This window comes from Pyrenophora tritici-repentis, chromosome 1 (assembly GCF_003171515.1).
Source record: "Pyrenophora tritici-repentis strain M4 chromosome 1, whole genome shotgun sequence".
In the NCBI taxonomy this organism is placed as follows: Eukaryota; Fungi; Ascomycota; class Dothideomycetes; order Pleosporales; family Pleosporaceae; genus Pyrenophora; species Pyrenophora tritici-repentis.
The window spans coordinates 261,278-276,179 of NC_089390.1; the positions used below are offsets into that span (position 1 = coordinate 261,278).

A 14,902-nucleotide genomic window follows, 5' to 3' on the forward strand; every position below is an offset into this window, starting at 1 on the left:
GCGATCCGCATGCAATGCGACTTCTGAAAAACAATGACAACTGCTAAAGTGTGCATACGGTCCCACCTTTACACGATAAACCTGCAGATACTCTAATCTCTTCCTTGTCACCTATACACATGCAGCGCTACTCAAAAAGCGCCTAATACCATGGTAAAACCGCCGTCTCTGTAACGATTGCATTCGCTAACAACAACACGACAGAACTCAAAGTCGTTGCGCCGTCTGGCCGCCGACCACGGCTCCCTTCACACTGCCGGCCTTCCTCCCAACTACCTCTTCCCTCCCGAATCAGACAGCTCTGCTGATCTCACCTCGCTCGACATCCTGCTCGCCGGCCCGGTCGGCACTCCCTATGCAAGTGGTGTATGGCGACTACACCTCGACATCCCGCCCACCTACCCAACCGCACCACCTACAGCCCAATTCCGGACCCGGTTATGGCACCCCAATATCGACGAGGCTACAGGCGCCGTCTGTGTGGAGACGCTGAAACGTGATTGGAGCAGTACGCTGAAGCTCCGGGACGTCCTCGTCACTATATCATGTCTATTAATACAGCCGAATCCCGCGAGTGCCCTGAACGAGGCGGCAGGAAAGCTAGCCGTCGAAGACTGGGACGGCTACTGCAGAAGAGCAAAGCTCATGACGGACATTCACGCCGCCGTGCCGACGAGTCTCGCAAAGGACGTCAGGGAAGCCCAGATGCGCGGTGAAGACAAGACCACGGAACCCGAACAGCCCATAGCGAAGCCGCACTCCAAGGGCAAAGAAAAGGAGCGTGTCAAGGTCACGCCCGGCGGGCCCAAACTACAACGCATGGCCTCTGAAGACGAGGAAAACAGGCGCCGACGCGGAACAACACAGGACGCAGACAGCGACCCGGAAAGCGACTGGATCCCGGGTCCCGTTAAAGCAAACAAAGCCACCACCACCACCACCACACGTCAAGACAATATCTTCGGTATTAGGGGGTTGGAAGATGCCATGCAACTCGACACACCACCCAAGCGCATCTTCGCCGCACCATCCTCCGCAAAAGAGAATATGGAAATCGATGACTCGGACCCTTTCATCTCCGTGTCTCCTGAACGCTCAACACAACAGTCCTCCCGCTCTTTTGACCTTCGTCTCCCCAAAGCAGCGAGTGCAGCGAGCACATCTCTCAACCCATCCCTCTCAACCCCCGTATTCGCAGAAACGCCCTCCCACCAATTCCAAGCCCAAACCCACTTTTCAACCGCCCAGCCAACCACCCATCCTCTCCTAAGAGAATTCTCATACTCGTGGGAAGAAGCCGCCGCCTTGCACGATGTTAACCCTGACCTACACACTGGTCTGGGTAAATCGGAAGCGAAGAAACGGCTCTCGAGCGATGCGTTTGAAGCGAAGAGGGCGTGGGAGATTAAGAGGTTTAGGAGGGCTGGGTGTGATTTGAGGAGGTGGGGTAAGGGGGACTTTGGGCCTAAGGTTGGTGTTGGGAGGTTATAGGTGCGGGGGTGGGGGATGGGGGGATAGGAAAGGGAGAGAGAGTAGGTGAGGGTGCGTGGGGGTACGGGGGATGGGAGGGGAGGGGAGGGTGGTATTATACCCATGACTATGTTTATGAGATTAGTTTTCTTTGCTAAGCTGTTGCTTTATGATGTATGTTGTGAGTTGTACATGGTACCCGCTGCGTTTACGACACAGGAAAGCCGACTTTTCCAACAAGAAAACATGCGGACATTATGGTTTTGAGTAGATGACTCAGTGTTTAGGCTTCTAGAAGACAAATGAGGAGACGCACGCGGAGGTACATTGTGCAAGGCAGAAACATGCACCCGTCATAATCTCCTGAACACAGCGAGAGACAAGAAAGACTCTACATGCAATATTTCCAGCGCATTTTCATTAGGACATGTTCTTCCACATGGTTATGTTTGGGAGCATATACCACAGCTACTATAGGCTTTTAGGAGGAGGAAGACGACAGGAAAGTCCACATAGCGTCTCTTCAAATTTTTTGCTTTTTTCTAGGGGACCATTCTTTTTGTTCATGCGTGGAGGAATGGAGTATAGGTGTTGACACGGCAAAGGTGTCGAATATCACTGTCGTTGCAACGAACAAAGTATATGATATTTGATTAGTAGTGAGCAAGGGCTGGGTGGAGAGATCTCCCTATGTACGGGTGCGAGCTAAGCGGGAAGCTTGGTCTAACTAGTGGTCCAAGCTTCCAGCCCGGAAAAGCTCGCTAAAATACATCCACGCCAGGCTGGCTGTACGCGCATGTCCCAACAGAGTAAGGTGTTTTTGAAGGTAAGGGAGAGGAAGACGGCAGGGGGGAGTTGAGACGAGCTGTGTTTTTTTAATAGTGGGTAGTGGGTTTTGAATTGAGTGGCTTTTTTTTATTTCATTTGAAGTGAGATAGGGGCGACTTTTAATCCAGTATGCCGGAGTGATTTTTATAAAAAGTCAAGGCCAACATCGCCAACATCCCCACCATGGTACCATGGTTCGACCGCACCTTCAACTCCTGGTTCACCATCATCGACACGTCACTGCCCGCACGCAGTCAGCGTTGCGAAATCAAGTTCGAACAGACTCACTGTGTACTGGAGGCAGCCCTGCCCACGTACATTCACTGAGTGAAAACTGTCACTTACTGAGTATAAGGTGTTGGGATAACACCTTAACTGCTTTTTTGTACTGCTGCTATAAAGACCGCGTTGTGAAAATCTGCTACTACTAAGCATTGATATCACTTACTGTTGGTAGGGCTGTAGCACTAGTGCTGAAAGGAAATAACGATAACTAGGAATGCATTCTGTTCGGTGATGGTTCTGATTGATTGTCTTGTGAAGGAGAACTATGGGAGAGCTAGATATAGGAGGTCTGATCTGAGCGCTGCTCGGACGCCGCGATCAGTGCGCCTGCTCGCGTGACCGAGATCAGTGCGGCCGATCGCGTGGCTGAGATATCGTTGATATCTGTGATCCGACAGTATGTTTATATGATTTATACAGAGAGGACTAAAGTCAGCATATTACTCGCTTCGATGGTCTTGTAATCGCGTATAAGCCCATAGCATTACTACCAGAAAGTTTATGGTGGGATTAACCGGGGGAAATATTGCACATTGTATGCGAGAAGTATATTTGAATACAAATTAGTAGAGTTTGGTAGCCATGTCAAATTATAGTGGCGTTGACTTCGTAGCTGATGCATCTGCATACTCTGATAGAGCAGGAGGGTTTTAAACGACTAAAAAGGAAGCTGTACCTTCACTAACGAGCACAAAATCCATGGTCGTTGGAGATAGTAAGACGAAAAAAACGGAGCCGTGTGGCAAACCCGTCAGTTGACCGATCCTCGGCGGTACTTGCCCTAATTGAGTCATCCCGACCTACACTACACTGCTAGATCAAGAACCCAGTATTAAAGTCAACATACATGGCTAAGTCCTCGAAATTGTGCAACAGAAACTACAAATTGAAACCCCCAGACGTATTTCCCAACCAGAGATGAGTCGGAGTCTGCAGCGCGCGTACTACTCACAGCATCTAGACGAGGATTCGACTTTGGATAGGACCCCCCTCCGTTTCAAAAATACCCCAGTGCCGCCAAACTATATGTACATCGCCCCCCCTCCCCAAATATCCAAACGCACAAACCCTCAACATCAACATATCCTCAGAAACAAAAAGCAACCCCAAGATTTACGCCGCGCATACCTCCATCTATGCCAGAAGCTACAAACCAAGCTTCCCCGCGAACTCCGAGACCGGATTTACAAACACTACTTCAATGATCGCACTAGCGTCGATTATAGTGAAGAATACTATGCCCACGCCTACGGTGTCCTCACCAAGTACAAAGAAAACGTCCAAATCAACCCCCCCCCCCTACCACATCCACAGCGAAAGAAGCCTCGGAATACTACCTCGCCACCGAGACCTACTTCGTCCGGGACACCCCGTCCCTCATCAGAGATCTCAAAACAGATTATTTCAACCTCGGTCTCACCCTCTGCAACCATGTGCGCAACTTACGCATCACCCTCTGCTTCGACGACTTGGCTCCCATGACGCCCGCCGAATTTGGCGAAGACGACGACAACTCCGCCTCCGATGACGACACTTCGTCTGAAAAAGGTGTCTTGTGTGTACTCCACAAGCGCCTCACGCGAGCGTTCTCTTTGATCCCTGCATCATCGGCACCATTCACTCTTATCCTCAACTTTGCCCCCGAGGGTTACATTCACTACCCTTCCTTCAAGAAGCCCAACACCAAGGAGAAAATCGGCGCGCTAAACATCGAGCGTAGAATGCTAAACGTACTAGAAACCATACGCATGCCCGTGTACGATTTCATACACGCAGGCGAGAACCGCCGGGTTAAACCCGTGTGGGAAGATAGTGCTTGGAATCAAGAGCATGCTGTGCATTCTGATATATTTTTCCTGAACAAGGAGGAATGGGAAAAATTAAGTTTTTATACACAAAAACCCCTTGTTGTTATAACAAAACTGCGTTGTGAGAATTTGCTGCTTAGCATCGTCGTCACTTACATGTACCATCATACACAAGTCCTTGTTTCTGCTTTCGCCCCCTCTCCGTTTACTCACTCCTAAACTAACAACCATAAGGAGAAACAAGAAACCCTAAAATCATGGCGCACCCGCTTCCGCAACAAACCATACAAACCAAGCCTGCACTACACTGAGCGAAATTCAATCATGAAACTCTATCCCAAACGGTACAACGATGATTTCGCTAGACCGTTGCCGGAGAAGAGGAAGAGGTGGGGGTACGAGTCGTTTTATGATTTGTTGGGAGATCCAGAGCAGGATGAGTATAGTGATGAAGATGAAGATGAAGATGATGAAGAAGAGGATGATTACGAGTCTGAATAACTGACTGACACAAAAGAAACCTGGCGTAAACACACAATTTAGCAGAGCTACACAACAACACATGTCAACCCATTAAAGCCCGTTGAGGGACTACGTGCGCAGAGCAAATCTCTATCAAGAACAAAACAAAAACATAGCAACGCTAACCACCCATTGTTGAAAGTGCATGTATACCACACTCTCACACTGCCTGTTGCTGCTGTTGTGCTTCGACGCTACTATTGTCCTTCTGCATCAACCCATTGACTTCCTTGGCTATTGACGCGGTATCTTCCGGCACAACAATTGCTGCACCATTGACGGCCCCGTTGGTGGTGGCATCATGGTTCGGGGCTTGGAGTCCTTGACGCACTTTGAGCACACTATCCACAATGACGGCATCGATACCCTCACTCCTTTGCAACTAACCCAAAGTTAGCATGTGTAAAATAACTGGTGTTCAAGGAGAAACTTACCAGGACGTTCTTTGGATCATTGTTTAGAATGCCGTAGCTGACACACACCAATCCGCTCTCCTTGACTACCTTGACCAGCCTGGGACACATGACTAGCGGTGTAGCGGCACTCACTACTCCAAGCAGGTTCCAGCGACTAGCAAAACGGATGGCTTCTTGTAGACTGGCTGCTCGCACGTCTCCTACAGGTGAAGTTCCAGCGTCGGTGAGGAACAGGACGGGGATTGAAGGCTGTTTGAACGACAACATGAGGCAGATATCCGGGTTAAACGACGAGAAGATGACGTTGCGCTCGCCCATCTTGTCGTATACCTTCTGTAGTACCGTGTCAACAAACGAATTTAGCTCAACAGCGTACTGATCCATCTCTTCCTCTTCTGACTCATGAAGCATAGGGTACTTCATCTCAACATTGAACCCGACTGATTCTGGTAGCTCATCAAACATTCGCTCCAGGGTCGTAAAGGAAGATTGGATGGAGTTGCCACGACTGTTGCCCTTGAACCCCTTCTTCTTGAAATCACGCGTATGCTTCATCCTCTCGGTAAGCTCTTGCTCACGGTCAGTGTGAATGTTGCGTTGCTTCGAGTTATCGACAGAGTAGGATCGTGGTCGGCGTGCGCTTGGACGATCGTCTGTGCCATTTGTGCCGTTGGACACTGGGACAGTCTCGGATGGCTCGACGCGGTTGGGTCGCGGCTTCTGCCCTTCACCGATATGGAGGAATTGGTCGAGCGTGAGAGTGTGGACAGGCGCATCGATGCCAGTTTCGCTGACGAGAAAGTCATGGTAAATGACCGGAACATGGTCCTTTGTTAGCTGAACGTCAAACTCCACGTACTCTGCGCCAAGATTGGCAGCAGAAATGAACGACTGTATCGTGTTCTCGCCTAGCTGTAGGGAGGTACGCGAGGCGGTGTTCTTTCCAAGACCGCGATGGCCAATGACCATAGTAGATGCCATCTTCTTCCAGTAGGTATGTTGCTCGGTGATCGCCATGCGCGGATGGTGGAAGGGTGTAATAATCAAGAAGTTGAAATTGACTGCACCAATCACGTCCAATGTGGATGCTGCAACAATCGGTACTTGCACGTCTCCCTGGAGCGAGATTCGCTTCGATCCAATGCTGGTCTTGATAGTTGATAAAAGGGCAACAGCTCGTCCCACGACGCGCTCCTGTGAACCCGCATACGTTGGAACAATGTCAAACAGAAGTTTGACCTTGCTGACGTCGCTGGTCATGAAAGTAATGGGCTCAGTCGCAATGTTTTCTCGAATAGGCAGATCAATCACGGTTGAGTCTCCGCTAGCCCCAGCAGCACCCACAACCACGGACAAAGCGGTATCAAGTTGTGTCGCATGAGCATCGGCAAGTGGGATGTCGTCGAGTTTGACTGCAGGCACGTCTTTTCGAATGTCCATGGATCCCAGACTAACTAGAACCATAGTTTGGTTTGTCAGGTAGCGATGTCCAAACGTCTTGACAGGTTCGGGCGCCTTTTGCACAGGAGTGTTGTTATCGCGATTCAAATTCTTAGACCTTCGCTCATCTAGCGATGATTGTGTAGGCGAACCGGCTCGAGCGATACGAGTGTCTGTAGGGGCAACACGCGGTGACTCGTCTATGGGGGCGAGTTCTGCGAGTCTAGCTGCGATCTCCATATGACCGCGAAGTGCTGCATGCTCCTTCGCCGTCCAGCCAGAGTTATCACACTTTTGCAGATCAGCTCCCGCAGCGGCAAGAATCTCAACCATAGAGAGATGATCATCCACACAAGCGATAAATAGCGGTGTCCAAGCGAAGGTCTTCTCGGCGACATTGACATCTGCTTTGTTGATGCTGGACCCTTCCAAAAGAACCTTGGCACACTCGTCGTAGCCGTAGCGTGCAGCCATGTGTAGGGCGGCCTCGCCGCCCTCGTCTTGATAGTTGACGTCCACACCTGCCTCGACCAGGAGCCTGACGATATCTACAAAGTTCGACCGAGTCGCCAGAGCTAGAGCTGCTCCGGACCGAGCAATGGTTTTTCGACATACGAGCTTTTCTTCGTTTGTACCACGCCAGCTTTCCGCGGTGAGCAGGGCTTTTGTGGTAAGTGGGTGACCGCCCATGACGCTAAGATGCAGAGGTGCATTACCCTCAGCATCCTGCCAGTAATCAGAGTCGATACCCTGAGAGACGTCGAACTGACCCCAATCTTGCATGTGCTTCATGACAACTTCACAAATGATGACAAATCCATATTGGGCGGCATAATGGAGGGGTAATCTGCCGTAAGAGTCACGAGACTGGAGAGCGTTACGCTGTTCACCACGAAGCTGATCGAGTAAATAGATGAGCAAGCGTACTGACTCATCATTCTCGCTGAGGAGCTGTGTAGACTCTTCTTCGGTGGTTGTGCAGGGCCGAGGTTGGCGATTGGGATCGGTCGCGGGCAGGATGAAGTTCCGTGGTTCGTTTGAGGTTTGGAGAACAGCTCCATCGGCACCCAATGTCTCTCCACTCTTCGAACGGCCGATGTTGATGACAAGTCTGTGCACGCAGTTGCGCTTGTTGATGTCGTCTTCTTCGTCCAGCGAGATGATGTCCTTCAACAGCATCTCGATGCATGACTTTGCGCGGCAAGAGACGGCGCGCTGCAGAAAGTTCAAGAGAAGCTGTTGGAATGATGAGCTAGATTTCCCGTTGTTCGCTGCGGCCTCTGTGAGCTGTTGCCTGAGGTCTTCAGCCTTGTCACCGCGAATAGCCAGATCCACAGCATCCAAGAGAGTCGATGGAAGGTGTAACGAGCGACCTGGTACCCTGCCTAGCGAACCAGCAGAATGGGTGGAGCCCGTATCGTCAAAAGTCTTGATATCGCCCAGCCCAGATAGCCACTCATTGACCGCCTTCATGTCCTGGTTGAGAGGTAGGTTGTGCGCAAATGGCTTGGGGTTGACCTTGGATGCGAGATAGCGCTCTTGTAAGCAAACTGTCTCGATCTTCTTATCTAGCTTCTTTGTGATCTTGATGAAACCCCTTCGGTTCACTTCTCCGTACCACTGAAGCTTCCGCATCGAGCTACGCAGCTCAAGCAGAGCACCCATAAGATCTTGTGCCTCATCCTTATCGATCCCATCTGGCATCTGTGCCACGCGCCCGTAGCGACCGTGTAACAGTCGTAATCGTCGAGCGCATTCGGCGTATTTGCGGTTATAGAAGCTATCGACATCTTCGAGATTGCGGTCGAGCGAGAAGAAGAATTCTAGTTGTAACCGTCAGTAGCGTGCTATGTCATGCTTCCAAGAATAGAAACTCGCTACTATGACGACTTGAAAAATAGACCATCCCTGTTCAAGGGGAAAACTCTCATAAACGTCCTGACAGCGTGGAAGGTTGAGACTTACCAGCAAGATCTAATTCTGCGCCATTCTTGTAAGCCTCGGCGGCGTTCTTGACAAGCTTCTTAAGCCCCTTGTAGTTGATGTACGACGACGCCCATTCCGGAACCTGATTTCGTGGAAGATTATGTCCAAACTTCATTTTGGATATTCAGCAAAATTGGACGGATTTCAGTCGCAGTCGCGGAAGTGATGTCGAGCTTGTCGGCTTGGCGGATAGGTCTAAAGCGGCGGAGTGACCAGATTCGCGTTGGCGGAGGCGCGAAAAAACAAAGAGATGTACTGGCAGATATTCAATGATCGGCAGGGTACGAGATAGAAGATAATTCCATGCGGCCAGCACAATCAACGCGTTAATGGTGTAGTCTTTAAGGTGTGCTCGAGTCGGCAATTCTCATTGGAGGAGCCAAAGCTCGACGGAAGCGCGCCTGCAACATGGTTAAACGGACTGTCAAATGTAGGGAAAGCCGCAGCTGGAGGCAAGGGGGATCACACTGGAGCGGCGGGGTCGCTGGTCAGTGTTAATCGACGTGGATTATGCAGTCAAAATGAGGGAAGAATGTTGCGATGGACGGTAGCGTGGTGCGTGCGTTGCGATGATCTCCAATGACGTGTGACGGCAGAGTTACTGTGTTCTTGCCGCAGCACCAGCAGAAAAATCTTATGCTCTTTATATCCCACGACGCCTCGGACGGCGCGTGAAGATGCTTCGCTCCATCGGTGGACCCCTGGTCCAGTTTCTGCACTGAACAACGTCCCGCAGACGCGGATAACGGCGGTGTGTTTCTTTGTCAGCTCGTGACAGCCTTCTGAAGCGACTATGGAAGCGTAAAACAGGCCAAGGTGCCGAACCCTGAAGGAGTTCGCCCGTACTTCGGTTCAAGATGTCGGGCGAGCCGCCATCTGGCCAAGCCCAAGCATTGTGGTGGTGGCTAGTAGGAGGGCGGAGCTACCAAGATACCAACACAGGCAGGTGAGCACGCGACGACCACCTTTCGGCCACTGCAGGTCATCGTCAGTGCAGGTGGCGGATACGGGACACGAGCCGATGTCACACCGCTTCAAAAATTGATTACTTTGCATGCGCGTAGGTGGCAAGTGGGGGTGTACAGATTTGACGGTTGCTACATGTTCTCTCCCCGCAATCTAGACTGGACTTGTGCATGTGCACCTCCCTATTTCCACCCCTCCATCCTAGGGAACCTGTCTCTCCTCTTATGCCGCCTTCACTATCGGACTCGTGTCACTGGCCCATGGTCCCGTGTAGCATGCAAGATAACGGTTTCGGAGCCGTCCGAGGCGGACCAACAACCAGTCCCAAGAGTAGTTCGGATAATCGATTGGCTTAGGTGAAGAAGAAAGCGTTGCCCTCAGCGTCCTTTCGCTGCACTTTCGACAAGTCCTTGTCCGGGGCGTACTCTGTCCACGCGCTCGCTGGGAAGATGTGCTTGTTGCGCTCGTACCACCGCCTATCCACAACCTTTGTCAGGGCTGGGTCTTCATGGAAGCCTTCGAGCTCCTCATCTGGTATACTGGAATCTTTGCTCTTCTTCTTCTGCGGCTGAGCTAGTGGGTCGTATGCAGCCATGTCCTCTTCTGCGTCTGGGTTGGTAGCACTCGGAGATGCTTTGGTGGGTTGCGCCGAGTAGTCGAAGATGAGACCGTCAAAGCCTGTTACTCTGTGAAACAAGAAATGGTACATCTCGTAGTGCTGCATTTGATGTGAGTATAGCGCAGCAAGAGCGTGTGCACCTAAAACTTACGTGTGGCAAAATGACTTCTCCTCTAACAAGCATCAAGTCGTCTACACTGACCCTGGCCCAATCCCTCCTACTCTTGTCGCCGCCCACTCCCAGTTCTGCACCAACCTTTCTAGCTTTATCTAGAAATAGCCAAATCTGCTCGCCCTTTTTTATCCTGCATCGCCCTCCGGGGATATTGGTGCCATCGTAGAAGACAAAGGGTATGACTACTTCGGTGGCCTTGACAGCTTCGCGCATGATGAGGAAATCTTGTCGCGCCTGCTCTGCCTGCTGCGCTTCCCTCTGTAAGGCCGTCTTGGTCATGACGCGGGGCTTTAGTCCAATGTTGGAGTTTGCACCCAGTTTCTTCTTGACGACTTTCGTTTCTGCTTCCGAACCCAGGGCCGACGAGTCAGCCGGTGTGTTTTCGCGCAGGGTGGGTGTCTTGGAGACATTGGTGTCGGTATCTTCGTCATTGTCTACGCCAAATGACAGTTTGCCTTTTGCAGCTACCTTGCGCTTCTTCTTGAAGACGGCTTTTGGCGTCGATGCCCTGTACTTTACAAATTAGCCTAGACCCCGAAAGAGACCAAGACCTTCCATACCCGTCCGACTGTGTGCTGCTACTTAGGTCGCCCGCCGTGTCGCCCCGCTCCTTCCTTTCCAAAGCCTCGGCGCGCCGCTTGCGATAGTCGTTGAGGTTTACCAGGCCAACAGTTTGCTCCTTCAGTAGATCTTCCGCTGTTGCCGCTTGGGAAGTGAAGCGTGCATTTCCGGCAGCATCTGCGCGGTCGCTTGAACTGGATTCAAACCTATCCATGATTACGAAATAATGCCGGCAAGAGAGGCGAAGTGAGGGTTGCAATGGTTGGAGTGGACTGTTGCTTGCGCTAGCCAATAGTTGAGAAGCATCCGCGCTAGTGCTGCATGTGACTTGGTGTACGCGACGCGATGCCGTTGGGGGAAAGACCATACCGGCTACATCCCCACCAGGAAATTTACCTCAGCACATCAACATCCAGCTACAGTACATGTGAGGCGGAACAATGGCACGCGTTGTGCAGGACTCGGATGAAGAACTCGACGATGATCTTGAGCGTGACCTGCCACCGCCGAAACAGCCAGGCGCGTTCAAGAAGCCACCCAGTAACAACGCCTCTCTCGACACGGGTTCCGCTGGTAGGGTTGTTGTCCATTAGTATTCACCCACATCAATCTCACTAACTTGTAGCTCCAGAATCAATCAGAACAGCGACAGATGCGCATCTGGAACCTCAACTTCAACTCGGCCATGAGGAGCCGCAGTCATCAGTCTCACTACCTGAACATTCAAGCAAAAAGAGAAAAACTGCGGCTGGACTGAGCCCATGCTCACCAGTTACATCTTCTTCCAAGAAGAAAGGCCGTGTTATTTATGGAAAAACAATTAAATCCATCTTCAGCAGCTCAGCAGTATCCGACGCTCTACCCGAGAACCAATTTGGGAACTATGCAGCCCAGGCAAACCCGCCTCCATCCCATGGAGATACCTGGAATCTAGGGGGCACGATGCGTGATGAATACGCGCAGCATGAACCAGCCATGTTCGCTGAGCCCTCCAGTACTGTGCCGAATGCCACCATGACCCAACAACGCATTTTGGAAGCCGTTCGGGGTTCAGTCATGCTGGGAGAGGAACTAGAAGTTGGGCGGCCTCTATATGAACCACCACCTGAACCATCAGTGCCCTGGTCAGATTTGATGAAGTTCACCCCCGGAGAGGCTGCTGAACAGACCGAATCATCCGATCACGAACCACCTGCACCCGATGTTCTCTCTGCTACCCCCTTTCGAACGACGCAAAAAGAGTTTTTATCGTCCCCATCACAGCCAGGGAGAGACGGGTCTTTCGGGACAAGAACCAGCCCATTGAAAAATGAGGTTTTCCATGTACAGACCGTCGATGCTGGAAGAAAGACTTCGTCGTCTCACGCCAATCTAATTGCACATGAAAACATGTCACCAACTGCACCGCAAGGATCCCTGCCGCCAACCGCACCACCAGCATCTCTGCCACCAACTGAACCACCCACATCTCAGCGCAGCAACAAGGAGGGAAGCAAGAAGTCATCTCGTCAGTCAAAGACTCAGGTTCCCAACCATGGCTTGGACGAAGACTTTATGGCTATCGGGCTCCCCGTAGATCAATACAAGCCACGACCCAGTCGCTCGAGATCTATGAAGGTCGACTCGGAAGGCCCTATTGATTATTCGATCCGGCCTGAAAAGGCTAGACGACGAAGGACTGCGGCCGCAGCTGAAGTCCCGACCACTGTAACAATAACAACACCCGAAAAGGTTCGGCAAATCTGCGACATGGGTTTCACGCCTTCAACTACAACTGGAGCTCTAGAGAGAAACAACGGTGACGTCATGCAGACTATCGATTGGCTAGTCAATAACAACATCGACCACGATGAACTGGCGCCACAGAGTCCGCCACGATCCAAATCAACGTCTAAGAAAGCTGTCCAATTGCCAACCATAGACTCCGATGCCATGAAAGACATAATGCGCAATCTGGATGAATACCGTAGAGATGAAGCAGAGGCTGAGCCGACACTCACGGATAATATTGCTGTACGGCATGAGGCACCGAATAACGCTACAACATTGTCTAGAACTGGTCTACGCCCAGACATATCCTCAATCACGAGCCCGACAAAGGTCCAGGTTATTATACCTGAGAAGTCGCCCAGACCTGCCACTACCCACCCCGCAGATGCCACCGTCATCTCGAGCATGAGCAAGAAAGCGAAACGCAGAAAAACAACACTGGATGAGCCTGAAGAAGAACAGATTACGCCGACCTCTGTTGTGCCCGAGAAAGTTCTCGAAAAGAAGAAAAGAGGCCGCCCCAAGAAAGCTGCAGTCGCTGTTGCGCCGATAGAGCCATCCGAGTCTATCATTGAGGCATCGGAGCAGGATGCGAATGGAGACAACCAAGATGGAATTCTGCAAACAATCGAGCCCAATTCGGCTTCAGAGACGGCAAAGCCAAGGTCTAAAAACGCTCTAAAAGAGGCAGAGTTGTTAGCACCAACGGAATCCGATAGTCCCGCCAACTCGAATCCGCCATCAAAGCTATCTCCGGCTGCAGCTTCAGCCACCCCAGAACAATTGACAAAACCTGCGACGGCTTCGCCTATCCCGAAAGGAAAGGTACCGTATCGCGTTGGGCTGAGCAAACGCGCGCGTATTGCACCACTACTGCGGACGTTGAAGAAATAACAGTGGTGATCATCTACCCCTTTCAAACAATCGTACGTTGACGTACGAGTTATTTCACATGCAATGGAATTTATGATACCTACGTTTAAGATCTTCTATACATTTTCCGCTTTTACACAATTCTCCCCGGATCAGCACCTGGTGGGGCAAGCGCTTTTGCGTGAAGCCACTAGTGTCTCATGCTCCGCAATTGGTACTTTTGCCGCTTTCATCATGCTCGATTCTAAAGACCGGAAGCTAGCGTTACAAGTGACTTGGCGGTGGAAATGAAACCTAGTGGCTATTGTTTTTAGCTTCAAATCGCATTCGTTAACATTGTACGCGACTAAGTTTGGTAGCAATAAACACGACAGGAGCTTTGTTTGGCATGAGGCGGCTGACATGGGCATTGACCGGGTTCTCGCTAAATATTCCAACATGATGGATATAGGTGCCGCAACGGTGACTGACAGCATGTCGCAAACGACGAGTGCGTCACTATGGCAAAGATGATCGCGTAGAATTCAACCAAAGTTCATCCCACCTGTATGGCATTGACAACTCCGGTCAGGGGCTCGGAGTGATGAAGCCTAAACGTTCTAGAAGCCATTTTCCCACAAGTCCGAGTTTGCAAAAAGGCAAAGTAAGCCGTTTTTTCTACGCGAGACGCCGTTGCACACTACTTGGAGCCATGTTGGTGATGACCACGAGGCTGAAGGATTGCCAAGTCGCACGCTCGAGAATTGTTGAGTTCGGCTCCATGGCGATCTTCCGCTGCAGGTCCTAGTCAGGCACCAGACCCCTGGTATCTGGCCCCGTAGCTTAACGGCTTGGCTTTAGAGTCAGCCGCTGATCCTCTCAACCTCTCTTGAGGATAGACAAACTCGAATACAGCTTTACCGGTGCGAGCCTTGGCAACGACTGACACGGTTACAAGACGAAAAAGACAAGAAAAAGCCGGTAATCCCAGCAGTGGCCTGCTCGGACGTCGGGTTGCTATGTCCATGACCTTGTCGTCTGGCTAGTCATTTCATGTGTCGCGAAAGTTTCGTCAGGTTAGTGTTCTTGGCTGCTAAAAGTAGTTCGCTGTCTATTCTGCGGAGACGCCGCTCCATGTGGGCGGCACGACTAGCCCATCATGTCCCCCAATGGCGTTGGACTGTTATAAGTATATCGAGTTGCC

General features: G+C 51.2%; 4 protein-coding genes across 4 annotated transcripts; 2 read left to right on the forward strand and 2 right to left on the reverse strand.

Annotated features, from left to right (window-relative positions):
• Positions 1–150: 150 nt before the first annotated feature.
• PtrM4_001040 (uncharacterized protein) lies at positions 151–4,702 on the forward strand (the record flags this gene model as incomplete). Its single annotated transcript, XM_066102574.1, has 5 exons — positions 151–153; positions 205–904; positions 953–1,447; positions 3,898–4,395; positions 4,626–4,702. The coding sequence occupies 5 exons, from the start codon at positions 151–153 to the stop codon at positions 4,700–4,702; spliced, it is 1,773 nt and encodes a 590-aa protein (XP_065964776.1).
• Positions 4,703–5,073: 371 nt separating this feature from the next.
• On the reverse strand, positions 5,074–8,870 carry PtrM4_001050 (SPX domain-containing protein involved in vacuolar polyphosphate accumulation; the record flags this gene model as incomplete). The annotated part of the gene is made up of 3 exons (XM_001941708.2): positions 5,074–5,295; positions 5,348–8,592; positions 8,735–8,870. 3 exons carry the CDS (start codon positions 8,868–8,870, stop codon positions 5,074–5,076), a joined length of 3,603 nt encoding a protein of 1,200 aa, XP_001941743.1.
• A 1,203-nt stretch (positions 8,871–10,073) lies between these two features.
• PtrM4_001060 (XAP5 domain containing protein) lies at positions 10,074–11,290 on the reverse strand (the record flags this gene model as incomplete). The annotated part of the gene is made up of 3 exons (XM_001941709.2): positions 10,074–10,439; positions 10,492–11,023; positions 11,076–11,290. The coding sequence occupies 3 exons, from the start codon at positions 11,288–11,290 to the stop codon at positions 10,074–10,076; spliced, it is 1,113 nt and encodes a 370-aa protein (XP_001941744.2).
• A 226-nt stretch (positions 11,291–11,516) lies between these two features.
• PtrM4_001070 (UBA domain containing protein) lies at positions 11,517–13,740 on the forward strand (the record flags this gene model as incomplete). The annotated part of the gene is made up of 2 exons (XM_001941710.2): positions 11,517–11,649; positions 11,708–13,740. 2 exons carry the CDS (start codon positions 11,517–11,519, stop codon positions 13,738–13,740), a joined length of 2,166 nt encoding a protein of 721 aa, XP_001941745.2.
• Between the last annotated feature and the right edge of the window lie 1,162 nt (positions 13,741–14,902).